At 43.6% G+C, this 23,258-nt stretch overlaps 1 protein-coding gene across 4 annotated transcripts in view; it reads left to right on the forward strand.

Moving 5' to 3' along the window:
• Nucleotides 1-3,678: 3,678 nt before the first annotated feature.
• Nucleotides 3,679-23,258, forward strand: part of MPG (N-methylpurine DNA glycosylase) — a 52,257-nt gene continuing 32,677 nt past the window's right edge. Inside the window, exons 1-2 of one of the 4 annotated variants that reach the window (XM_089691746.1) lie at nucleotides 3,679-3,743; nucleotides 15,456-15,645. In XM_089691746.1, the coding sequence (XP_089547872.1) occupies nucleotides 15,457-15,645 (189 nt within the window). In that variant the 5' untranslated portion in view covers nucleotides 3,679-3,743; nucleotide 15,456. Of the gene's footprint in view, nucleotides 3,750-13,963; nucleotides 14,079-14,827; nucleotides 14,946-15,455; nucleotides 15,646-23,258 lie in introns of those variants that run through there. The other 3 variants (XM_089691752.1, XM_089691740.1, XM_089691758.1) reach the window with 3 other exon arrangements.

Here is a 23,258-nt window from a genome sequence, read left to right on the forward strand (position 1 = left end):
GAACACCTAAGAAACAACAAGAATTCTGGCTCTCAAAGACCTGTTACTGTGCCTTTAAATAGTCCACCTCTACTCCACTCATTAATCTAACTTAGTAGCCCCTGTCTGAGCTCTTTAAAGACACCTGTCCACCCCACAGTCAGTCAGACGCCAACTACTACCATGGGCAAGACCAAAGAGCTGTCAAAAGACACCACAGACAAAATTGTGGACCTCCACAAGGCTGGAAAGGGCTACGGGGCAATTGCCAAGCAGCTTGGTGAAAATAGATCAACTGTTGGAGCAATTGTTAGAAAATGGAAGAGGCTAAAGTCGACTGTCAGTCTCCCTCAGACTGGGGCTCCATGCAAGATCTCACCTCGTGGGGTATCACTGATGATAAGAAAGGTGAGGAGTCAGCCCAGAACTACAAGGGAGAAGCTGGTCAATGACATGAAGAGAGCTGGGACCACAGTTTCAAAGGTCACTGTCAGTAGAACACTACGCCGTCATGGTTTCAAATCATGCATTGCACGGAAGGTTCCCCTGCTCAAGTCATCACATGTCCAGGCCTGTCTGAAGTTTGCCAATGACCATCTGGATGATCCATAGGAGGCATGGGAGAAAGTCATGTGGTCAGATGAGACCAAAATAGAACTTTTTGGACTAAACTTCACTTGTTGTGTTTGGAAGAAAAAGGATGAGTTGCATCCCAAGAACACCATCCTTGCTGTGAAGCATGGGGGTGGTAACATCATGCTTTGGGGGTGCTTTTCTGCGAAGGAGACAGGATGACTGCACTGTATTAAGGAGAGGATGAATGGGGCCATTTATTGTGAGATTTTGAGCAACAACCTCCTTCCCTCAGTCAGAGCATTGAAGATGGGTCGTGGCTGGGTCTTCCAACATGACAACGACTCGAAGCACACAGCCAGGATAACCAAGGAGTGGCTCCGTAAGAAGCATATCAAGGTTCTGGAGTGGCCTAGCCAGTCTCCAGACCTAAATCCAATAGAACATCTTTGGAGGGAGCTGAAACTCCGTGTTGCTCAACGACAGCCCCGAAACCTGACAGATCTAGAGGAGATCTGTGTGGAGGAGTGGCCCAAAATCCCTGTTGCAGTGCAAACCTGGTCAAGAACTACAGGAAACGTCTGACCTCTGTAATTGCAAACAAAGGCTTCTGTACCAAATATTAACACTGATTTTCTCAGTGGAAGATAAATACATTCTTTAAAAATCATACAATGTGATTTCCTGAATTTTTTTTTTAATTCTGTCTCTCAGAGTGGGAACGCACCTACAATGTGAATTTCAGACCCCTCCATGATTTCTAAGTGGGAGAACTTGCAAAATCACAGGGTGTTCAAATACTTCTGTTCCTCACTGTATACAGTAATGTATATCCCAGCTCCCCTGTACTCCTTTATAGTGATATGACATGTACACATTATGTATATCCCCCCTCCCCTGTACTCCATTATAGTGACATGACATGTATACAGTAATGATTACTGTATACATGTCATATCACTATAATGGAGTACAGGGGATCTGGGATATACATTACTGTATACAGTTTTATATTTTGCACTCTTTATTCTAAAGAAAAATGTAATTTCATAAGCTTTAAGGGGGCATGGCTGGGGGCGGGCCAGAGGTGGGATTGGAGGCGGACCTGGGCAAGGTTGGGTGGGGCAACTGGTGAAGAGTAAGGTTTGTGCCTGGCTAGTAGGTCTAGACTCGAACTTTTAAGCCCTGTACTAGTACATCTAACACTTCCCTCCCCCTAGACTGACAATGCTGCTGTCCAAAGGTCCCCCCTGTGCGCCTTCATCCAGAGTGGGGGCACTCTAATACAGGAGGTGTGTTACTTGCCAGATCACTAAGTGAAAACAAAGGGGAAAACACCTAAAAAAGAAAACTAATGCAACTTCCACATCTAATGATGGTAAACTGCAATATATTACATTTTTGGTTTTGTGTTTACTACCTCTTTACTTGCTGTTCTTTATACTACTTTTCCTTTATACTGGCTTTTAAAAGAATCAAATGCAAGATTTTAGTGATTGGTTAAAGGGTTAAGTGCATTAGAATGTTTAGGCCCCTTTATACTGTTGCAGAGGCTTGTACATTGTGTGTCTATGAGCCCATCTGTGGTAGTACTTATACATACCCCTTGTATATGTGTGGCTGTATGGTGGGGAATGCCCTCGCTGTGGATGATTGATACAGGTGACAACACGCTAGCAGGCTCGCACATGGTGGTTCAATCCTAGTCCAAGCATACATCTGAGTCTTTATTTTCGTACAGAACAGATGCATGCATGGCTGCCATCATCAGCATGTTAGAAATAATGACAGGTGTGGCTGTATGGAATGTCCTGTATAGCTGAACATTAACATATGTACAGAGATGAATGCATGGCCCTGGACAAAGCCTATCTGCATCCAGGGCCCTGCATCTGTCCTGTACGGATGTAAACACTCAGGTGTATGGAAAGACCTATACAGCCTGTCAGTCTTTAACAGGCTGCTGGTGGTGGCTGTTTCATGTACAGGAATGTACATGTATGGAATATCTGTCATTTCTGGGCACATAAACACAAGCTGTACAAGCCTCTGCAGCCCCGTGAATAGGCCCTTAGAAGTTAAAGTGGTTCTAAAACCATTCTATGCATGAAGGTAAAGAACATTCAATTTGCAGTTCTCCCCTTAGGTCCCCCTTATACTCACCTGAGCCCAATCCCAATCCAGCAATGTGCAGGAGAGCAGAAGCTCTCCTGGGTCTCTGCCTCCTCATTGGCTGAGGCACAGCAGTGGAAGCCAAAGGCAAGCATAGCCAGTGAGGAGGGAGAGGGGGCAGGGCCAAGCTCTATGTGTCTCATAGACACAGAGGTTGCTCATGAGCGAGCATGCAAAAGTGACACCAGTGCAAGCAGCTTCCTCTGGGGGCAGGGCAGGGTGGAGGGGTCTGAATCACCAGTGGGGTATCCGAGAAGAGGAGGATCGAGACTGCTCTGGACAAAACCATTGCAGAGAGCAGGTAAGGATAATGTTTGTTATTTTAAAGGAAAAAATCAGAACCTTTAATATCACTTTAAATAGTAGATTATGCCAAAATCTATATACTAGAACAAAGAGAGGGACAACAGAGGAATAGTGATGAGCTCGGGCATGCCTGGACTAGGATCCGAACCCACGTTGGCGAGCCTGCCAGTAAACTGTCACCTGTATGAGCCAATCATCTGCGGCCAAGGCATTCCCCGCCCCACAGCTACACATACACAAAGGGCAGATAAAAGTGTGGCTACAGATGATTGGATCATACAGGTGACAACTTCCCAGTGAGCTCACATGGGTTTGGATCCTAGTTGGGCACCGTGAGCTCATCACTGCTGAGGAGAGACAGAGGGACATGGCTCAAGAAAGAAATGAGCAGCAACTCCAAATGAGAGACCTTTTCCAACCCTGGCAACATACATAAAAGTGAAAGGACTGACATTTCTGCGTTTCCTATAAAGGTGCCTTCATATGTCTGAACACTTTCCTGATCTGCAGAATTGGGACAATGGAACAATTCTACATTTGACAACATCGTGCCTATTTTGCTAATGAATAATAAAGTTTGTTCTAAAGCTCTTTTTTTTGTTGGCAATAAACTTTATTTCCCTGTCCTCAGCCCGCACAATGTGGACAGTCTCCGCCTCCCACGTTTGACATCATTCCACTACGAGCAGGCTGCTGGAGAAGAGGCGGTTCAGGTACAAGTATGGGGCACCGACTGTTCACTCACTGACTTGTGGCCGCCGGTCTCGTTCGTTGTGCTGTGTGAGGGAGCGGCACGTTGTACTACAGAGAACTGTAATGGGGAAACCTCTGGACCTTCCTGTCACGTGCATCGTGCTGGGTTAAAGAAAAAGAAGCAAATGAACGTGTTTGTGTCCCCTGGATGTGGATGTCTGGCACACACATACGATTGTATAGGCTGGGAAGAACATTCCAGACCTCTGCATGTTACTAGGCTCATTCTCTGATGGAAATGGCTGTGTGTTGTCACAGCAATACACCTGCACACATATTTGCACACACTAAGGCTCCTTTCACACCAGCGGTCCGTTTTCTTCAGTTCAGTCACGGATTTCCAAGAATAAACATGAGTTTACATCCCTTTTCTCATCCGTTTCTTAGTCATCAGCTGTCAGCGGGGTTCCCCATACCAGACCCTTTTCCGAGCATGCAGCCCGGCAGGTCAGAAAAGGGGGGGGGACGAGCAAGTGTGCCCCCTCCTCCCGAACCAGGCCACATGCCCTCAACATGAAGGGGTGCTTTGGGGCGGGGTTCCCCCCCCCAAAGCACCTTGTCCCCATGTTGATGGGGACAAGGGCCTCTTCCCTACAACCCTGGGCTGTGGTTGTGAGGGTCTGCGGGCGGGGGGGCTTTTCGGAATCTGGAAGCCCCCTTTAACAAGGGGGCCCCCAGATCCCAGGCCCCCCATGTGAATGAGTATAGGGTACATGGTACCGCTACTCATTCTCAAAAAAAAGTGTGACATTATTTGACAAGTCCTTTATTAAAAGAAGGAAAATAAAAGAATGTCCCCCGAAGTAGATCCAACGGCAATCACGATGCCCGCTGCTGTTGTTCTGAAAAAAAACAAACACTCCCAACGCTGGCCCCCAGCCGTCTGCCTCTGAGCTGGTTTGACAGTTCTTAAATATGTAAGGGGCAGGGCCATCACATATGTGACCCTGCCCCGCATGATGTCAGTGACCAGCATGCCCCAGTCAATGATGTCACACGGGTGATGTTTCCTCCCCGGCAATTGTTTTTTTTGTAACATTCAGCTGTCAGTGGGGAACCCCTCTGACAGCTGAGGACTAAAAACTCATACCCCCCCCCTCCCATGTTGAGGGCATGTGGCCTGGAATGGTTCAGGATGGGGGGGCGCTCGCTCGTCTCCCCCCCCCCCCTTTCCTGACCTGCCGAGCTGCATACAATCCGTTGACATCCGTTTTTCGTCCGTTCTGTTTTTTCTTGCGGAAAAAGAATAGGGTTTTCTTCTGTTCAAAAAAACAGATGTTATCGGATGCGGACATTAACGGATGTAAAAAGATGTTCATCCATTTACATCCTGAATTCCATAGAAATACACGGGGGTCTGTTTTTCATCCGTAAACGGACAGATGAAAAACGGACACGCGGAACGCCCGTGTGAAAGAGGCTTTAGGCCTCTTGCTCACCGGAGTAAAAAAACGCCACTCCACAGGTGTATTGTCAATGGAACGATGCACACAACTGCAGAAAGATTAGTAAGCCTGGGATCACACTATTAGGCTCCATGCACACTGCGCATTTTAACCACTTGCCTTCCTGAGGATTTACCCCCCTTCCTGACCATGTCATTTTTTGCGTTACGGCGCTGCATTACTTTAATTGACAACTGTGTGGTCATGCAATGCTGCACTCAAATGAAATTTATGTCCTTTTTTCCGAAGAATTTAGCTTTTTTTTGGTGGTATTTGATCGCCTGTGCGTTTTTAAATTTTTTTGCTATAAAAAGACCAATGATTTTGGTTTCAGAAGCCGCGAGGTGGGGCGGAGTTTAAGGTCATGTGACATACCATCGCGGCGGTCACATGATCGGAAAGGGTCCCGATCGAAAAAGGAGATCGGGACCTTTCCATGAGTACCAGACGTGTGCTGGGAGCGAGTAGGGCGCGCGCTCTCAGCACATATGTTTATTTTTAATAGAGCGCAAATGTGCGGCCGCTTGGCGTCTAGGCGCAGACACCGGCAGGCCGCACATTTGCGTTCGGCAAGCGTGAAGAGGCTAATAATGCTGGTAGCATTAGCTGTGTAAAGTTGTTTAGCGTTTTTGCATTAGCGTTTAGGCATGTTTTTCCACGTTTGTGTTTCTTAGCATTTTTTTACACATAAAAAATGTTTTGCTCAAAAAAAATCCAAAAATACCGGTTTACTGCGTTTTGCAGCATTAGAGTGTTTTTACAGCTAAAAAACTCTAGAAACCAACACCAGAAAACAATTACACTTTTTTTCTGTTTCTTGAGCTACCTTATCAGTTAGCCATTCTGATGATGCAGGACAAGAACGTTCTCAACATGAAGTAGCACGATTTGAAAGCCAAAAGTCGGTGTGATTTAAGGTGTGACTAGCCTGACATTTGCGCAACTTCATTCACAGATGTCTATGCAAATCTTGAAATTGCCATAAATAGTGCAGGAACTATTTTCAGTGGAGTCACACTGACTTGACCAGTTTCATTCCCGACAATAGAGTGCGACTTGTCATGCGGTTTGCAACTGCCAAATCGCATGACAAGTCACACTGGTGTAAACCAGGGCTAAATGCCACTCAATGTGTAAAAAGCCATAGAGCATGTTGCATTTTTATTTTTACATACATAAAGTGATGACATGTTTCTCATTGAAAGTGAAAGTGATGTAACATTCTTTTGCTTCTGTTGTGTGATTAGACACCTAGCTAACAGGTCATTCACTGTGTGCGCTGCTAGTAATCCTGTGACACACAGCGCGGCTTGGCCCTTCTCACTGGCTGTGATTGACAGCAGCGGGCAGCAAAGCATCCCGCTGCTGTCTCAGAGCCTACTAGGAGTGGGACAGCGCTGGATCAAGATTGGACCCCATAAGCCTGAACAACTTATGACCTATGTCCTTGCTCCCATTATGTCTAAACTTTTAGACCACTTAGGGGTTGATTTACTAAAACTGGAGAGTGCAAAATCTGGTGCAGCTGTGCATGGTAGCCAATCAGCTTCTAACTTCAGCTTGTTCAATTAAGCTTTGACAAAATAATCTGGAAGCTGATTGGTTTCTGGGCAAAGCTGCACCAGATTTTGCACCAGTTTTAGTAAATCAGCCCCTTAGTCTACAGCCATCTGAGCTCCTACCTCATTGATAACAACCTTTTTTACCCCTTACAGACTGGCTTTTGCTCGCATTACTCCACAGAAACTTCCCTACTAAAACTCAATGATTTACTAACTTTAAAACCAACAACCACTACTCCACACTTCACTACTAGACCTTTCTGCGGCTTTTTATTCTGTTGACCACCCACTCCTCCTCAGACTGCATTCCCTTTGCCTCCAAAATTCTGCTCTTTTCTGGTTCTCCTACTATCTATCTATCATAGTGCTCCTTCAGTGTTACTTATAACTGTCTCCTCCTTTCCAAATCTTAGCTCTGTAAGGGTCCCCAAGGCTCTGTTCTTGGACCCCTTCTCTTCTCTATCTACACCTCTCCTCTTGGTCACTTGATAACCTCCCACAGCTTCCAATATCACCTCTACCCTGATGACACCCAAATCTATCTCTCTACTCCTCGCCTCACTCAGTCAGTCTCCTTTTGCATTACTAACTGACATATCTGTATGGATGACACACCACTTCCACAAAATAAATCTTTTTAAAACCAAGCTTGTAATATTTCTCCCTGCCTGTGCCATCCCTGACTTTTCCATCAAGATCAGTCCCTCCCCTCATGCCAGGGTACTAGGTGTAATCTTAGACTCTGATCTGTCCTTTCAGTCCCAGATCAAAAGCCTGCAGACTTCACCTCCATAACATCTGTACAATTCACCCATTTGTAACTAATAACACCACCAAGCTACTCTTTCACTCCCTTATCTCTTACCTTGTCTACAGTATTGCAACTCCGTTCTCATAGGTCTACCTTTGCACAGGCTAAGCCCGATGTAAGCTGTTATCAGCAGAACCCTCCTAACCTTCTTATATTGTAACTGTATTGTATTCCCTTTATATTGTAAAGTCCTGTGCAAACTGTTATATAAATTCTGTATAATAATAATATCAATTCTGTATAATAATAATAACAGTTTTGGAAAGGCAGAATGATTACACCAGTGCTGCCAGTAGTATGAGAACCTCCTGTCTGAATTCCTCAGCTTTACCTGCCTCCTAGCTCTGCATAACAGAGGTGGAATCATGGGAGATGCAACCTCCCAGGTGCATCAGCATTCATAGACATGTGACGTGCAGAGCGATTTTTAAACACGACTCAGTGCTATTCATAGAGTCTGAGCTAGGATGTAATGCTTTTATTATTGACTTTAACATGTTATGATTCACTAAGCAGACACTTTTATAACGGGAAATGTTAGCTTTATGTAATGTTTTTTTTTTCATTTTGGATTGGGTAGAGGAGGGTTATAATTATAACCCCTGTCAGTTTATTTTTTGCCACCTTCGTCCCATTGGGGAGATTTATTTTCACTTCCAGTCCCTTAGCCAAATCAGGAAGTGAGAGAAATTCCCTGAAAATTAAAGAAATTCCTTGAGAACCCCAGGTCACTAGAATTAGGGCTCGTTCACACTTGACTTTATTTCTATCTCTTGCCAAACGCCCCTATAGCGTTTGACAGGCGTTTGTGAAGCGTTTTTAACACTCCTCAAACACTCCCAAAACGCCCTATGCAGGTTAAAACCGCACCACAAACTCCTGTAATGAAGTTAAATGGTAGTAACGCTCCGCAACCGCCTGGCTACCGCACCGCAAACGCCTGCATTTGCAAGGCGGCACCATAGACTTGAATGGGAGGCTTCAACTCCTCCTGAATTTCATAGGCGTTTGAGAAGCTTTAAAATGCTTCCCAAACGCCTGTCTGACGCCTGCTGACAACGTTTTCTTTCACTTTCGATGGTAATGGTAAACAGGACAAATAGAGAGGGTGAAGCTCCCTAAGGGGGGCACATAATGCAATAAAAACTGACTTTGTTCTAATCCCTCTCCACTATATCTAAAACTTAAAAAAGGTTTTGCCTTCATACTTTAATGATGATACTGAAACCTGAAGTTTAGAATATAGTTGTGTCTGGCGTTCACCTTTTAAGTAGGCATTTCTGCAGAGCAGATCAGCAGGCTACTATGACAGCGTCTGTTTACATTCCACAACATATCAAGGAGATGACTGGATAATATAAACAGACTGAGATGAAAAGGCTGCAGCATCACAGATGGGAGGGGAAGAGGGGTTAGCAGGTCAGGCAAACAGTACAACTTGAATAGAAGTAGCTGTAGATTTCCAAACTGGATTGTGTTCAGTGATTGCATGGTTTGGAATCTGAAAGAACTTGCTTGAGAAATATTTTCATAGTGGTTAAGAACATGTAATCAATTTGTTTCCATAGCCTGGCTACACATTCATTTTAACTCATTGAAATTTGCCTCTTTTTCTCAATTTTATATAGTGTTCAGGCAGCCTAAGTTTGTTTTTTTTTATGTTGGGTAGAGCAGAGGAGGATTAAAGTCCCTATCAGGTTATTTTTTTTCCATTTCTGTTTCCTGCTGGGGAGATTTCCATTTACTTCCTGTTGTGGAGAAGCAACAGCAAATGAGAAGTAAAATAAATCTCCCCAAAGTGAGTTTAGTTTTTATTAGAACATTTGTCACATTGGAAGATTTCCCCTCACCCCTTGCTGTTATGAGAACTCTAAAATTTAGGATTGCCCCTTACTTTCTGTCTTTGTGACAAAGGTCACCAGGACCAATAGAGAGGTCCTCCTAGCAGGGATACAGACTGCAATAAAATTTTGGCACTTGGTCTAAGCCTTACTCACTGTACTCAAAACCAACAAAAAAGTTTTACATTTACGTGCACTTCAAATATTGTCAAGTATGTCCTTGCAAATGGATGGTAACTATGGGGTTTCTTTATTGAGGCTAGGTTCAAATCTGTGCGGGTGGTGCCTCTGTGGATCCGCACAAAAATCCATGCAGCCGCACCACCCGCACAGTGAAATGCGGACTTGCGGGTGGGTGCCATTATTTCTAATGGGACGCGCCCGCACTGGAAAACTCAACCGTACTGGGAACTGAGGTTCCCGTGCGGGCTGCATTTTTGGAAGAAGTGCAGGGACGTCTTCTCTGCGTGTCACGAGAGTCCATGCAAATGAATGGGCTCTCGTGCCTGCGCAAAACGCGTCCCACACAGCCGCATATATGTGAAAAGGGGCTAAAGCTGCTTCACTCAGAATCTTGTGCACTTCTGCATAGAAACCAGTCAGTTTACAGGTTTTATTGCTAAAGCCTAATTGAACAAGCCGAGCTTGGAAGCTGATTGGCTACTGTGCATAGGTGTACCAGATTCTGAGTGAACCAGTTTTAGTAAATAAACCCCTATGTGACAAGATCATAATGAGTTGTTCTTTCTGGTTCTAAACACAGGTGCAGTGTAACCTCAGTTGAGGTAGTAAAGCAGGCCATACATGGGTTGAATTCTGAACGATTTTTCCATCGAAAATTGAAAACATTGTTTGTTCTGTAATCTGATGGTGCCACCAATGATTTCGAAAATTGGTGGTTTTTCATGAATTTTTCAGCATGCCCGATAAACGAAATGGGGAGGAACCACAAAAATCGGCCGGTGCCATTGCCCCTCTAACAGAGTGAAAATCGGACGATTATTCTTAGGTCCGATTTTCGAACGAAAATTGAGCCATGTATGGCCGGCCTTAGAGACACTCAGAAGCACTTATTGGAGGAGTGGGGGGTGTAGTTAAATTGACCATTCTAATTTTGTACATTTTAGAGTTGCAATGCTACTTTATTGTACTGCCATGTATAAGCATGCTTGTGTGCTCATTAGTATGTGTTTGGGTAGAGGAGGGATCAGGGCTAGTAAGGAAATGTCAGGCATGTAACCATGATTGTAGAGGTGACATATAAAAGCCTGGAGGTTAGGTAAGTCCAGGCAGATATAAAAAAACATTTAATGCAGTTATTGTTAATTACATTTGCTTTTCTGTCAAATTTCTGCCATAGGGAGGTGGCCAGACAATAGTATTTAACTGCATTAGAGGAAAGTCAGGTCACCATCCTGGCTGTACTGTCTGGTAGGGCCATTTAAAAAAAGGCAAAAAAGTAAAATAGCTCCCATAGATGTATCTCAGCTGTGTTTTTCCATTTGCTTGGAGTTTGGTTGTAAATATTTTTTGGTACACCGAGTGGAAACAAAAAGAAAAATCAGGCTGAAGCTTCTACATTGCATTCTTTTTTCAGGACAGTGACTTGGAAAGTACTGAAGCTACTGAATAAGTATTACTGCTGTGGAAATAGTATTTTCAGAAGGGGAGCTCAACGGTTACAGCTTGCAACCTTCCTAACTTTAAACTCCGATCCTTCTTGTGCTCAGGCACACATTTGCTAATTTACCTAATGAATGGGGGATTCCCTTGACATTGTCTTCTGGAAGATTGCAAGTGCAGGCAGGAAAAACATGCAAAGCTAAGGATTGGTGTGGCTATGTACATTATTTCCAGAAGCATAACGCATTCAGGATTTGTTATCGTGTTATTTTCTTTTTTTTTTCCCTACAGTCAAAAATTTATTTTTCTGACTGTCCGTGGCAGCATACATTTGAGTAGCGTCACCCTCGCTCCTATCCCATAGGACCCCACTCCCATAAATTTTAAGGCTGGGCCAGAGACCATGTTCCTTTTTCATGCTCTTCATAGGACATACCAAGTTCTGTTTTTACCTTCCGATGGGTATCAGCATCTGGGTCTCTCGCAGGAGCTACTTTTGTGCACTTGTCAGGCGTAGAGCAGCCCATTCAAGTGAATGAGTTTGCCCTAAGATGATGCACGACAAACGTGAAAAAAGCATGAAAAAAATCTGCATAAGAATGTCACATAGATGTAAATGGGTCCTTAGAGAAGAGGAACATTTCATAGCCCTGATTGTGCTTCAGTTTATGAAATCCCAGATTCCTGCTTCTTCCAGATATCTTGGGTTTAGCATTTATTAATCTTTGCCTACTGACAGGTCTTGCAATGGCCAAGTTGATTTGAACCTTTTTCTGGTGGTACAAGCCACATTCTTGGCAGGATTATACTGATGCTTGAAAGTGTCTGAATTCAATATAAGATAGTTTCATTGCCTTCGGTATGTTATATTGGGAGGATCTATAGTGTCACATCGAGATGGAGCTGGTATTTTGCTTGAGAATATTTCAATCAGTTGTATTATTTTACCTCCCTCATCTTTAGTTTGTTATTTAAGAGGGTGTCCCAATCATCTTTTTTTGTTCTTAATAGGCTCTGTTCAGTTATCTCTGAGGGTATCTGTTTTTGTGAATCTTTTTAAAAAATGTAGACATTCCTTCATTCAGTGAGCAATTCCTTCTGGTTTGTAGGAATTGCCTTATTGGTATCCTGTTTCTTATGGATTGTGCTCTATTGAAACAGAAAATTTGTAGATGTGAAGTTGGGATAGATTTTGGTGTATACAGTGGGTATAGAAAAGAATCACCCCCTTTTAAAATATTCACACTTTGTTTTGCAGTATGAAATGAAGACCTGTTTTTTGTTTTATACAGCTGTATTTACTCAGTGCAACTTATAACATCCAAGTGAAAGATATAACACCAACCTGACAAAAAAAAAATTCAAAAACAGAATTGCTGAGTTGGAAAAAGGATCACCCTCCTGCTAAAAAAAATGACTTGTAAACTCAGTCAGGTGTAGCTAATCACCTTCTCAATGGCACACAAAGCCATTTGACTTTCAACTGTGATCAGCTGTGATCATTTTGATTGGCACAGCATGAAAAGAGCTTTCCTGGAGCATTTCAGTCCCTGATAGTGCAACTGAAGCAAACAATCAACTATGGGTAGCAAGGCACTGTCAAAAGTTCTCCAAGATATAGTTGTGGACAAGCATGTCAGGAGATGGATACAAAGGCTTTATCAATGCCTATAAACACAATGAAGTCTATTATTAAGAAGTAGAAGAAGGTACAACACAGACCCTGCCTGGATCAGGACATCGCTCCAAACTGTATGAATGAGCCAGGAAGGAAACTGGTCAGAGAGGCTGCCAAGAGACCTACAGCAACTCTGAAGCAGTTGCAGGAATTTATGACAAAAAGTGGTCATTGTGTGCATGTGACAACAATATCACAGATTCTCTACAGATGTGGCTTGTAAGGCTGGCATGAAAAAAGCCACTTCTCATGAAAGGCCACACGCAGTCACAACTGAGCTTTGCCAAAACGCATCTTGAAGATTCTGACATCACATGGAAAAAGGTGTTATGGTCACATGAGACTAAAATTTAATTATTTGGCTTCAGCACTAAACGATATGTCTGGCGGAAATCCAATCCCACTCACCACCCAAATAACACCATTCCTACAGTAAAGCATGGGGGTGGTAATATCCTGTTATTTCTTTGCAGCAGAGACTGAAGCACATGTCAGGATAGAAGGAAAAATGGATGGGGCAAAAATAGTGTCAAATTCTTGAGGAAAATCTGCTTCCCTCAGCCAGAAAGTTGTCAATGGGAAGAAGGTTTACCTTCCAACATGACAATAGACCAAAGCACACAGCAAAGATGACTACACAGTGGTTGAAGTAAAAAAAGGTAAATGTCCTTGCATGGCCTAGTCAGAGCCCAGACTTAAACCCCATTGAAAATCAGTGGAATGACTTGAAGACTGAAGTCCACAAACGTTCACCATCAAATTTAACTGAACTTGAGCACTTCTGCATAGAAGAGTGGGCAAATATTGCAAAGTCTGGATGTGCAAAGTTAGTAGAGACATATCCCAACAGACTACAGGCTGGAATTAAAGTGAAGGGTGGTTCAACAAAATACTGACACAAGGGGGTGATCCCTTTTCCATCTCAGTAATTCTGTTTTTGTTGTTTCTTTGTTTTTTTTCTGACATATTGGTTTTATATCTTTCACTTGGATATTATAAGTTAAATGTCTTCATTGTTTATCTTCATTGCAGGGTGCAAAGCAGCACAATGTGATTATTTTAAAGGGGGCAATTCTATTTTATACCCACTGTAGGTGTCCTATAGATGTTGACGTTCAAAATAGCTAGGTATGCCTGATCTATTATGTTTGTATTTTCATTTAGGATGCTCTCACGTTCTTCAAGCATCTGTCTGGGCCATCTCATAGAATTAATATATTGTCCGTTTATTTCTCCCAAATAAATATATGGGATGTTTATATCGCCATCTCTTGAGAGAAACTGTTGGTGCCTTTCCACCACCCTAAGAAGAGTTTTCTTTTTGACGATTTACAGGTAGTACACCTAATTGTGCCCTTCACCTGTCTATACATTGATTAAATAGAAAGTAGTTTTTAAGATTTAATTCCAAATATATTTATGTTAAATTTGCATTGTTTTTGTAGATATATACCTTCTGCATCTAATTAATACTTCACTTCTTCACTAGTTGATGTTAGATATTGCTGCACAGAGACTCATTGGTCAGGCTGGCTAGTAGTATCTGCCCATTAATTGTGAAACATTTGAAGTCATTTTGTTACTGTATCTTATCTTTGTGACATATGCTAATGCATAAACAAAGGGTATCAGGAAGTATTCTGCATATTTTCTTACATTTTTGATAACATTATTACCTGATATAGTTTAGTTTTGGATGAAGTGGTGAGTGGTAAAACTCCTGTCTGGTTTTTAATGCTGTCTTAATAAACGCTTTTTGACTATCTAATGTGCATAATCTAGAGGCATTTTTAAGCTCAGCATTTAGAAGCAGAGAAAAAAAACTTCTGCTTTGCATTTTTGAGAGTATTTTTCTGGCAGAAAAAAAATGCTAAGCGCTAGTACAAAACAAATGCTCAAAATTAGAGTTTTTGTCTACTAAGAGCACTGGTGTTCTTTTAAGCTAGTGTGCATGGAGCCTTAATCTTCACAGTTCATGTTTTGCTCTTGTCCTTATTCAGCAGTAATTCAAATGATCACAATGGTTTGTTTGTTTGTTTGTTTTTTTAGTTTAATTGCAGGTATTTGCATTTGTTTAGATTTCAACAGTTTGTGGAGAGCTGGCTTTCTGGCAAACAGAGATCTTTTCCATTCAAAATTTTCAAAATTTGATGGTGGACAAATGACAAGCTTTTTCTGAGACCAGGACATTGCTTGGATTTAGTAAGAATTTAGAATAAAAAACATTCTTAGTTTACTCATCAGACATATGTTTGCCTTCTGTAATTTAATGTCTCTAGGTTATACCCTCTTTATGTATTATTTTTCCAGACTCATCACTTTCTAGCCTGATTAAATATATTTGTTTTTGTGATATTGCTAAAGTCAATGGCTGACATTTAGGCTGTATGATTTACTTCTTGGGATGAAGAAAAAAAGTTTACTCAGAGCTCCATGACATTGTCTCTGAGGCTGCCTTAGCTCTATTACATTTACTCAGACATAGTGCAGTAACCCTCTGAAAATAAAAGATAAAAACTGATTGGTTGCCACGCAACGATGCTCCAGTTTTGCTAAATTGCCCCAAAGTACCTGCCAGTAATAGATTCACTATGCATAATATCCCAATTATGATGATTAAACTGGCTGCTGTCTGTCATAATCTCCTCGTATTTGTGTTCTCTTCTTGTAATTGGTTATTCATTTTTTCTGTTTCTTTTTTTGTTTTTTTAGAATGGCTCCAAAAAGAAAACAAACACAGACATTAAAAAATCAAAAAATATTTAAAGCAAGTGAAGAATCTACAATTCCAAGGCAAAAGGATTCTGACACTAGCAAATACTTCCTAAATGAGAAAATTCGCCTTTCATCTGACTTTTATGAAAAGCCCTGCATTGATCTGGCTAAATCTTTCTTAGGGCAGGTAATCCATATCTAACCATTGTGCTAACCACTGGTACACTATGATGCCCGTTATCTCTACACAAAATGTTTTATATTTTTGGTTAAAGCAGTAGTAAACGTTGATTAAAGAAAACTATCCCTGTAAGATAAAGGCATATTGTACTAGTATGCATCTACTAGCACAGTGATGGCGAACCTATGGCACGCGTGCCAGAGCTGGCACGCAGAGCCATCTCAGTGGGCACGCCAGGAAGAAGAGGAAGAACGCGCTCTCCTGCGTACCCCTGGGGGCACGCACTGGGCGATCTCCGTGATCGCTGTGTCCTACGGACACAGCTGATCACGTGACGTGGTAAAAGGTCAATCACAGCGGCCTTTTACCACGTGATCAGCCGTGTCCAATGACACGCTGATCACCGGGAAATGCAAATGCCGGTTCTCGGCTGCACTTTCCTCACGCTGTCAGATCGTGAGGAAAGTACTGCCGAGAACCGGCAGTTGTCAGAGCAGGGAACGGCACCGATCATCAGGGTCACTGATCATCAGTGCCCTGATGATCGGTGCTCAGCAGTGCCACACACAAGTTCCGCCCACCTGTGCCCAGCAATGCACCCACCTGTGCCCAGCAGTGCGCCCACCTGTGCCCAGCAATGCACCCACCTGTGCCCAGCAGTGCGCCCACCTGTGCCCAGCAATCCACCCACCTGTGCCGCCCACCTGTGCCCAGAAGTGCCACCTACCTGTGCCCAGTACTGCCACCCACCCGTGCCACCCACCTGTGCCCACCAGTGCCACCCACCAGTGCCCATCAGTGCAGCCCAGCAGTGCTGCCAGTCAGTGCCACCAGTCAGTGCCCAGCAGTTGTGCCAGTCAGTGCCCAGCAGTGATGTCAGTCAGTGCCACCTATCAGTGCTGTCTATCAGTACCCATTATCAGTGTCGCCTATCAGTGCCACCAATCAGTGCCGCATATCAGTGCCACCTATCTGTGACAACTCATTAGTGCTGCCCATCAGTGCCACCCATCAATGTTGCCCAGCAGTGCCGCCGGTCAGTGTCGTCTGTCAGTGCCTCCAGTTGGTGCTATCAGTCAGTGCCCATCATTTCCTGCATATCAGTGCATCATCAGTGCCTCCTCATCAATGCTCACCAGTGCCGCCTCATCAGTGCTACCTATCTGTGCCGCCTCATCAATGCCCATCAGTGCTGCCTATCAGTGCAGCCTCACCAACGCACATCAAAGAAGAAATATTACCTGTTTGCAAAATTTTAGAATAGGAGCAAAGGAAACCTTTTATGTTTTAAATTTTTTGCTCTTTTTTCATTTATAGTGCAAAAAATAAAACACCCAGTGGTGATTAAATACCACCAAAAAAAGCTCTATTTGTGTGAAAAAATGATAAAAATTGCATATGGTTACAGTGTTGCATGACCGCACAATTGTCATTGTTAAGTGCAACAGCACTGAAAGCTGAAAATTGTCCTGGGCAGGAAGGGGGTAGAAGTGCCCGGTAGGCAAGTGATTAATTCCAGTGTTGGCACTTTGAAATAAAAAAGTTGGTTTTGTGTTGCAGTTTGGGCACTCGGGCTCAAAAAGGTTCGCCATCACTGTACTAGCACATTAAGAAAGTCATGGGTTATGACATTATGAGTTACTTTGAAATGAAGCCCTCCAGTGGCCCGCTGTCACCGCTGCAGAGGTTTCCATCTTCAAACAGTCTTCCATCTGGGTTTGCTGGCTGCGGCTGCCTAAATGGCCGAGCGGCAATGACGTAACTCCAGCGCATGCGCGTGGGAGTCGCAGCCACTAGAAATTTTGAAGGGCCCTCTGCACACTGGTATATACCCTTTCAAGCAGACTCTGCAATAAATGGGGATATTTGGTTCACACATATTGCAATACATGTTTAAGCTGGCCAACCTGGTAGTCTCCCCCACTTTGTCTTTTCCCCTATGTTGGCATTGTGTCCACAGTAGCATTTGCGTAGGCATTGCAGAGTAGGACTGGCCATAGAGGGATTACTTTGACGCAATTGGCCAGCTTAAACATGTATTGCAATATGTGTGAACCAAATATCCCTATTTATTGCATAGTCTGCTTGAAAGGGTATACAGTCAGGTCCATAAGTATTGGGACATCTACACAATTCTAACATTTTTGGCTCTATGCACCACCACAATGGATTTGAAATGAAACGAACAAGATGTGCTTTAACTGCAGACTGTCAGCTTTAATTTGAGGGTATTTACATCCAAATCAGGTGAACGGTGTAGCAATTACAACAGTTTGCATATGTACCTCCCACTTGTTAAGGGACCAAAAGTAATGGGACAATTGGCTTCTCAGCTGTTCCATGGCCAGGTGTGTGGTATTCCCTCATTATCCCAATTACAATGAGCAGATAAAAGGTCCAGAGTTCATTTCAAGTGTGCTATTTGCATTTGGAATCTGTTGCTGTCAACTCTCAAGATGAGATCCAAAGAGCTGTCACTATCAGTGAAGCAAGCCATCATTAGGCTGAAAAAACAAAACAAACCCATCAGAGAGATAGCAAAAATATTAGGCGTGGCCAAAACAACTGTTTGGAACATTCTTAAAAAGAAGGAATGCATCGGTGAGCTCAGCAACACCAAAAGACCCGGAAGACAACTGTGGTGGATGACCGAAGAATTCTTTCCCTGGTGAAGAAAACACCCTTCACAACAGTTGGCCAGATCAAGAACACTCTCCAGGAGGTAGGTGTATGTGTGTCAAAGTCAACAATCAAGAGAAGACTTCACCAGAGTGAATACAGAGGGTTCACCACAAGATGTAAACCATTGGTGAGCCTCAAAAACAGGAAGGCCAGATTAGAGTTTTCCAAACGACATCTAAAAAAGCCTTCACAGTTCTGGAACAACATCCTATGGAGAGATGAGACCAAGATCAACTTGTAGCAAAGTGATGGGAAGAGAAGAGTATGGAGAAAGAAAGGAACTGCTCATGATCCTAAGCATACCACCTCATCAGTGAAGCATGGTGGTGGTAGTGTCATGGCGTGGGCATGTATGGCTGCCAATGGAACTGGTTCTCTTGTATTTATTGATGATGTGACTGCTGACAAAAGCAGCAGGATGAATTCTGAAGTGTTTCGGGCAATATTATCTGCTCATATTCAGCCTAATGCTTCACAACTCATTGGACGCCGCTTCACAGTGCAGATGGACAATGACCCAAAGCATACTGCAAAAGCAACCAAAGAGTTTTTTAAGGGAAAGAAGTGGAATGTTATGCAATGGCCAAGTTAATCACCTGACCTGAATCCGATTGAGCATGCATTTCACTTGCTGAAGACAAAACTGAAGGGAAAATGCCCCAAGAACAAGCAGGAACTGAAGGCAGTTGCAGTAGAGGCCTGGCAGAGCATCACCAGGGATGAAACCCAGCGTCTGGTGATGTCTATGCGTTCCAGACTTCAGGCTGTAATTGACTGCAAAGGATTTGCAACCAAGTATTAAAAAGTGAAAGTTTGATTTGTGATTATTATTCTGTCCCATTACTTTTGGTCCCTTAACAAGTGGGAGGTACATATGCAAACTGTTGTAATTCCGACACTGTTCACCTGATTTGGATGTAAATACCATCAAATTAAAGCTGACAGTCTGCAGTTAAAGCACATCTTGTTCGTTGCATTTCAAATCCATTGTGGTGGTGTATAGAGCCAAAAATGTTAGAATTGTGTCGATGTCCCAATATTTATGGACCTGACTGTATACCAGTGTGCAGAGGGTCCTTCAGAATATCTAGTGTTAATACGTGGTTACACCCCTTTAGCACCCGATGGATAAATGCATATACTAGCTCTTGGGATTTGAGCACAGGTATCTCTTGTTTGGAGTCACAGCCATGGCACCCAGCTCTGAAGGAACGGCACGGGTATGCAATTCCTTCAGAGTGCATGTGCCTCTGACATCACTGGCTTCTGCTCACTAGAATATCTTCTAAGCAGTGCACGTTTAGGAGATACTAATTGTACCTACAGATAAGCTTTATTATAGGCTTACCTGTAGGTAAAAATAGAGCGTTTACTACCACTTTAAGTGATATAGAAATTGATCTCCTGCCGGACCTTTTTGTTGCACGTGTAGCAGGTGGGAATATCTTGTCTCTATCTATCCTGTAACTGGCATTTTGGAGAATGCAATCCATAGAATGGAAACAAATGATTCAGAGTAGAACTCCAGGTGTAAATGGTTTGCTAAAGTTTGTTGTTTAAATCCCAACTGGGCTCACAGAAATAGATGTGCAGTCAGAAAAACATTGTAACTCATTGAACCTCAGTTTCCTGTAGTTGTACAGGGTGTCTAAATATGACAAGGCAGTCCACTAGGCAACAATGTTAGACTATGTAATCCGCATAAAAGAACTGGTCTGATACACCCCTCTTTTCCTCTGCTGTACAAGTATATGGAAAGACACTTTGCTGAGGAATATGGCTGTTACTTAGTAATGCCAGTATAAAGCACTGAGGTAGGAGAGTAGGAAGCAGCATTATTACTAAGAGAAAAGGGTACTTTAATGCATTTCCAAGCAAAAATCAGTCATATTTCTTAACTTGTGGGGGGTAAAGGGCTATAAAGAGATAAAAAGGTGTGAGACTTCAGTTGAGCTTCAAGCCTTGTACTGCTACTGCTGTTTGCTGGGACCTGTCAAGTGTCACCATATTAAAGGCTTCCATTGATTGATAGTCCACAATTTAGGGGTGTTGCACCACTCTCTCCTCTTCTGAGCATTAATATCGGTTGCTTGTGGTTTGGCAATTGCAGCTCGCCCGCTAGTGTTTTGCATATGGAGTTCCCTCAGCACAGTTTTTTTGACACAGGCTTTGAATGACTCAGATTGAGCTCTGCAGTCACTTTTACAGCAATTGTTTTCTTATTCTGGGTCACAATCCTGCGCAATGTCTTTTTGTCTCTTTCGGTCAGTTGACCATTTTTATCACACTTATGCTTATCAGAGGACATTTTCCCAGAAACTGTACACTCACTGGCCAATTAATTAGGTACACCAGTTCAACTGCTTGGTAACACAAATTGCTAATCAGCCAATCACATGACAGCAACCCAATGCATTTAGGCATCTAGATGTGGTGAAGACGACTTGCTGAAGTTCAAACCGAGCATCAGAATGGGGAAGAAAGGGGATTTAAGTGACTTTGAACGTGGCATGATTGTTGGTGCGTTAAGTATTTCAAAAGCTGCTGATCTACTGGGATTTTCATGCACAACCATCTCTAGGGTTCACAGAGAATGGTTGTAAAAAGACAAAAATATCCAGTGAGAGGCAGTTGTGTGGCCAAAAATGCCTTATTGATGCCAGATGTCAGAGGAGAATGGGCAGACTAGTTTGAGATGATAGGAAGGCAACAGTAACTCAAATAACCACTCGTTACAACCAAGGTATGCAGAGTACCATCTCTAAACACACAACATGTCTAACCTTGAAGCAGACGGGCTACAGAAGCAGAAAACCACACTGGGCGCCACTCCTGTCAGCTAAGAGTAGGAAACAGAAGCTATGCACAGGCTCACCAAAATTGGACAATAGAAGACTGGAAAAACATTGCCTGGTCTGATGAGCCTTGATTTCAGCTGCAACATTCAGATGGTAGGGTCAGAATTTGGTGTAAACCACATGAAAGCATGGATCCAATCTGCCTTGTATCAACGGTTCAGACTGGTGGTGTAATGGTGTGGGGGATATTTTTTGGCACACTTTGGGTGCTTTACTACCAACTGAGCATCATTTAACTACCTGCCGACCGCAGATAGCTGAATGACGGCTGCAATGCGGCCGGCCAGTTCTGAGTGGACGTCATAGGACGTCCTCCCAGAATGCGCTCTGGGGCGCGCACCCGGCGATCTCCGTGATCGCTGTGTCCTACCGACACAGCTGATCACGTGATGTGGTAAAAGGCCAATCACATCGGCCTTTTACCACGTGATCAGCGGTGTCCAATGACACGCTGATCAGAGGGAAATGCAAGTGCCGGTTCTCGGCTGCACTTTCCTCACGCTGTCAGATCGTGAGGAAAGTACTGCCGAGAACCGGCAGTTGTCAGAGCGGGGATCGGCACCAATCATCAGGGCACTGATGATCAGTGCCCTGATGATCGGTGCCCAGCAGTGCAGCCCGCAAGTTCCGCCCACCTGTGCCCAGCAGATCACCCACATGTGCCCAGCAGTGCACCCACCTGTGCCACTCTGAAGTGCCACCTACCTGTGCCCAGCAGTGCCACCCACCTGTGCCCAGCAGTGCCACCCACCTGTGCCCACCCACCAGTGCTGCCCACCAGTGCCACCCACCAGTGCAGCCCAGCAGTGCTGCCAGTCAGTGCCCAGGGGTTGTGCCAGTCAGTGCCCAGCAGTGATGCCAGTCAGTGCCGTCTATCAGTACCCATCATCAGTGTCGCCTATCAGTGCCGCCTATCAGTGCTGCATATTAGTGCCGCCTATCCGTGACACCTCATTAGTGCTGTCTATCAGTGCCGCCTATCCGTGCCACCTCATTAGTACTGCCTATCAGTGCCCTTTAGTGCTGCCTATCAGTGCCCATCAGTGCCACCTATCAGTGCCCATCAGTGCTGCCTCATCAACGCTCATCAGCGAAGGAGAAAAAATGCCTGTTTGAAAAATTTTATTATAGAAACAAAGAAACTTTTTTTTTTCTAATTTTTTGCACTTTATTTATAGCGCAAAAAGTAAAGTGCCCAGTGGCGATTAAATACCACCAAAAGAAAGCTCTATTTGTGAGAAAAAATGATCAAAATTTCATATGGGTACAATGTTGCATGACCGCGCAATTGTCAATCAAAGTGCGGCAGCGCTGAAAGCTGAAAATTGTCCTGGTAAATAAGGGGGTATAAGTGCCTGGTAGGCAAGTGGTTAAATACCACTTCCTTACCTGCGTATTGTTGCTTACTATGTTCATCCCTTTATGACTACAGTTTACCCAGGGCCGCTGATAAGGGGGTACCCCCAGCCCTCCTGTAGGTGGCCCGGCCCCATCAGCTGCAGAGGGGGGCCCGGGCAGCTGACAAGCCCATCTGCAGCTGCTAAATTCCATTGTTAGCCTCCTGTCATTCTATCACACAGGCTCAATGTTGTGAATGTTAGAGGCGCTCCTGCTCTGCTCCACAGGTTTGACACTTTCAAGTTTCCTTCTTTTTTTTTGTAATTTAAATATTTATTAAATTTTTCATATTAATACAAAAACCCAAAAAGGGAAATAATTCTCATACAAGTAGACAATTATATAACATTTCTACCTTTCCCTTACTAAAAACTCTTTTCCTTCCCGTCCCACTACCCCCCCCCCCTCCCGCCCCTCCTCCCCCCTCCTCCCCCTCTGCAGACTCTAGCCCTTTCTAATCTCTTGAGGCTTATTACTTTTTTTGCTAACATCCTAGTTCATATCTTCCTATATTTCTCTTTCAATCCTGCTCTTTCCCACTTTTCCCATCTCCTGGAATAAACTCTCATCCTATCTTCTTGCATATGGTATGATCTTTCCATTCTACCTATCTGGTTTACTCTATTAATCCAGTCTACCTCCTTCGGTACCTCAGCTTTCCGCCAAAACTTGGGTATCAAC

Source organism: Staurois parvus, unplaced genomic scaffold (genome assembly GCF_062004578.1).
Source record: "Staurois parvus isolate SC_StPar_1 unplaced genomic scaffold, SC_StPar_1.0 ptg000022l, whole genome shotgun sequence".
NCBI classification, from domain to species: domain Eukaryota; kingdom Metazoa; phylum Chordata; class Amphibia; order Anura; family Ranidae; genus Staurois; species Staurois parvus.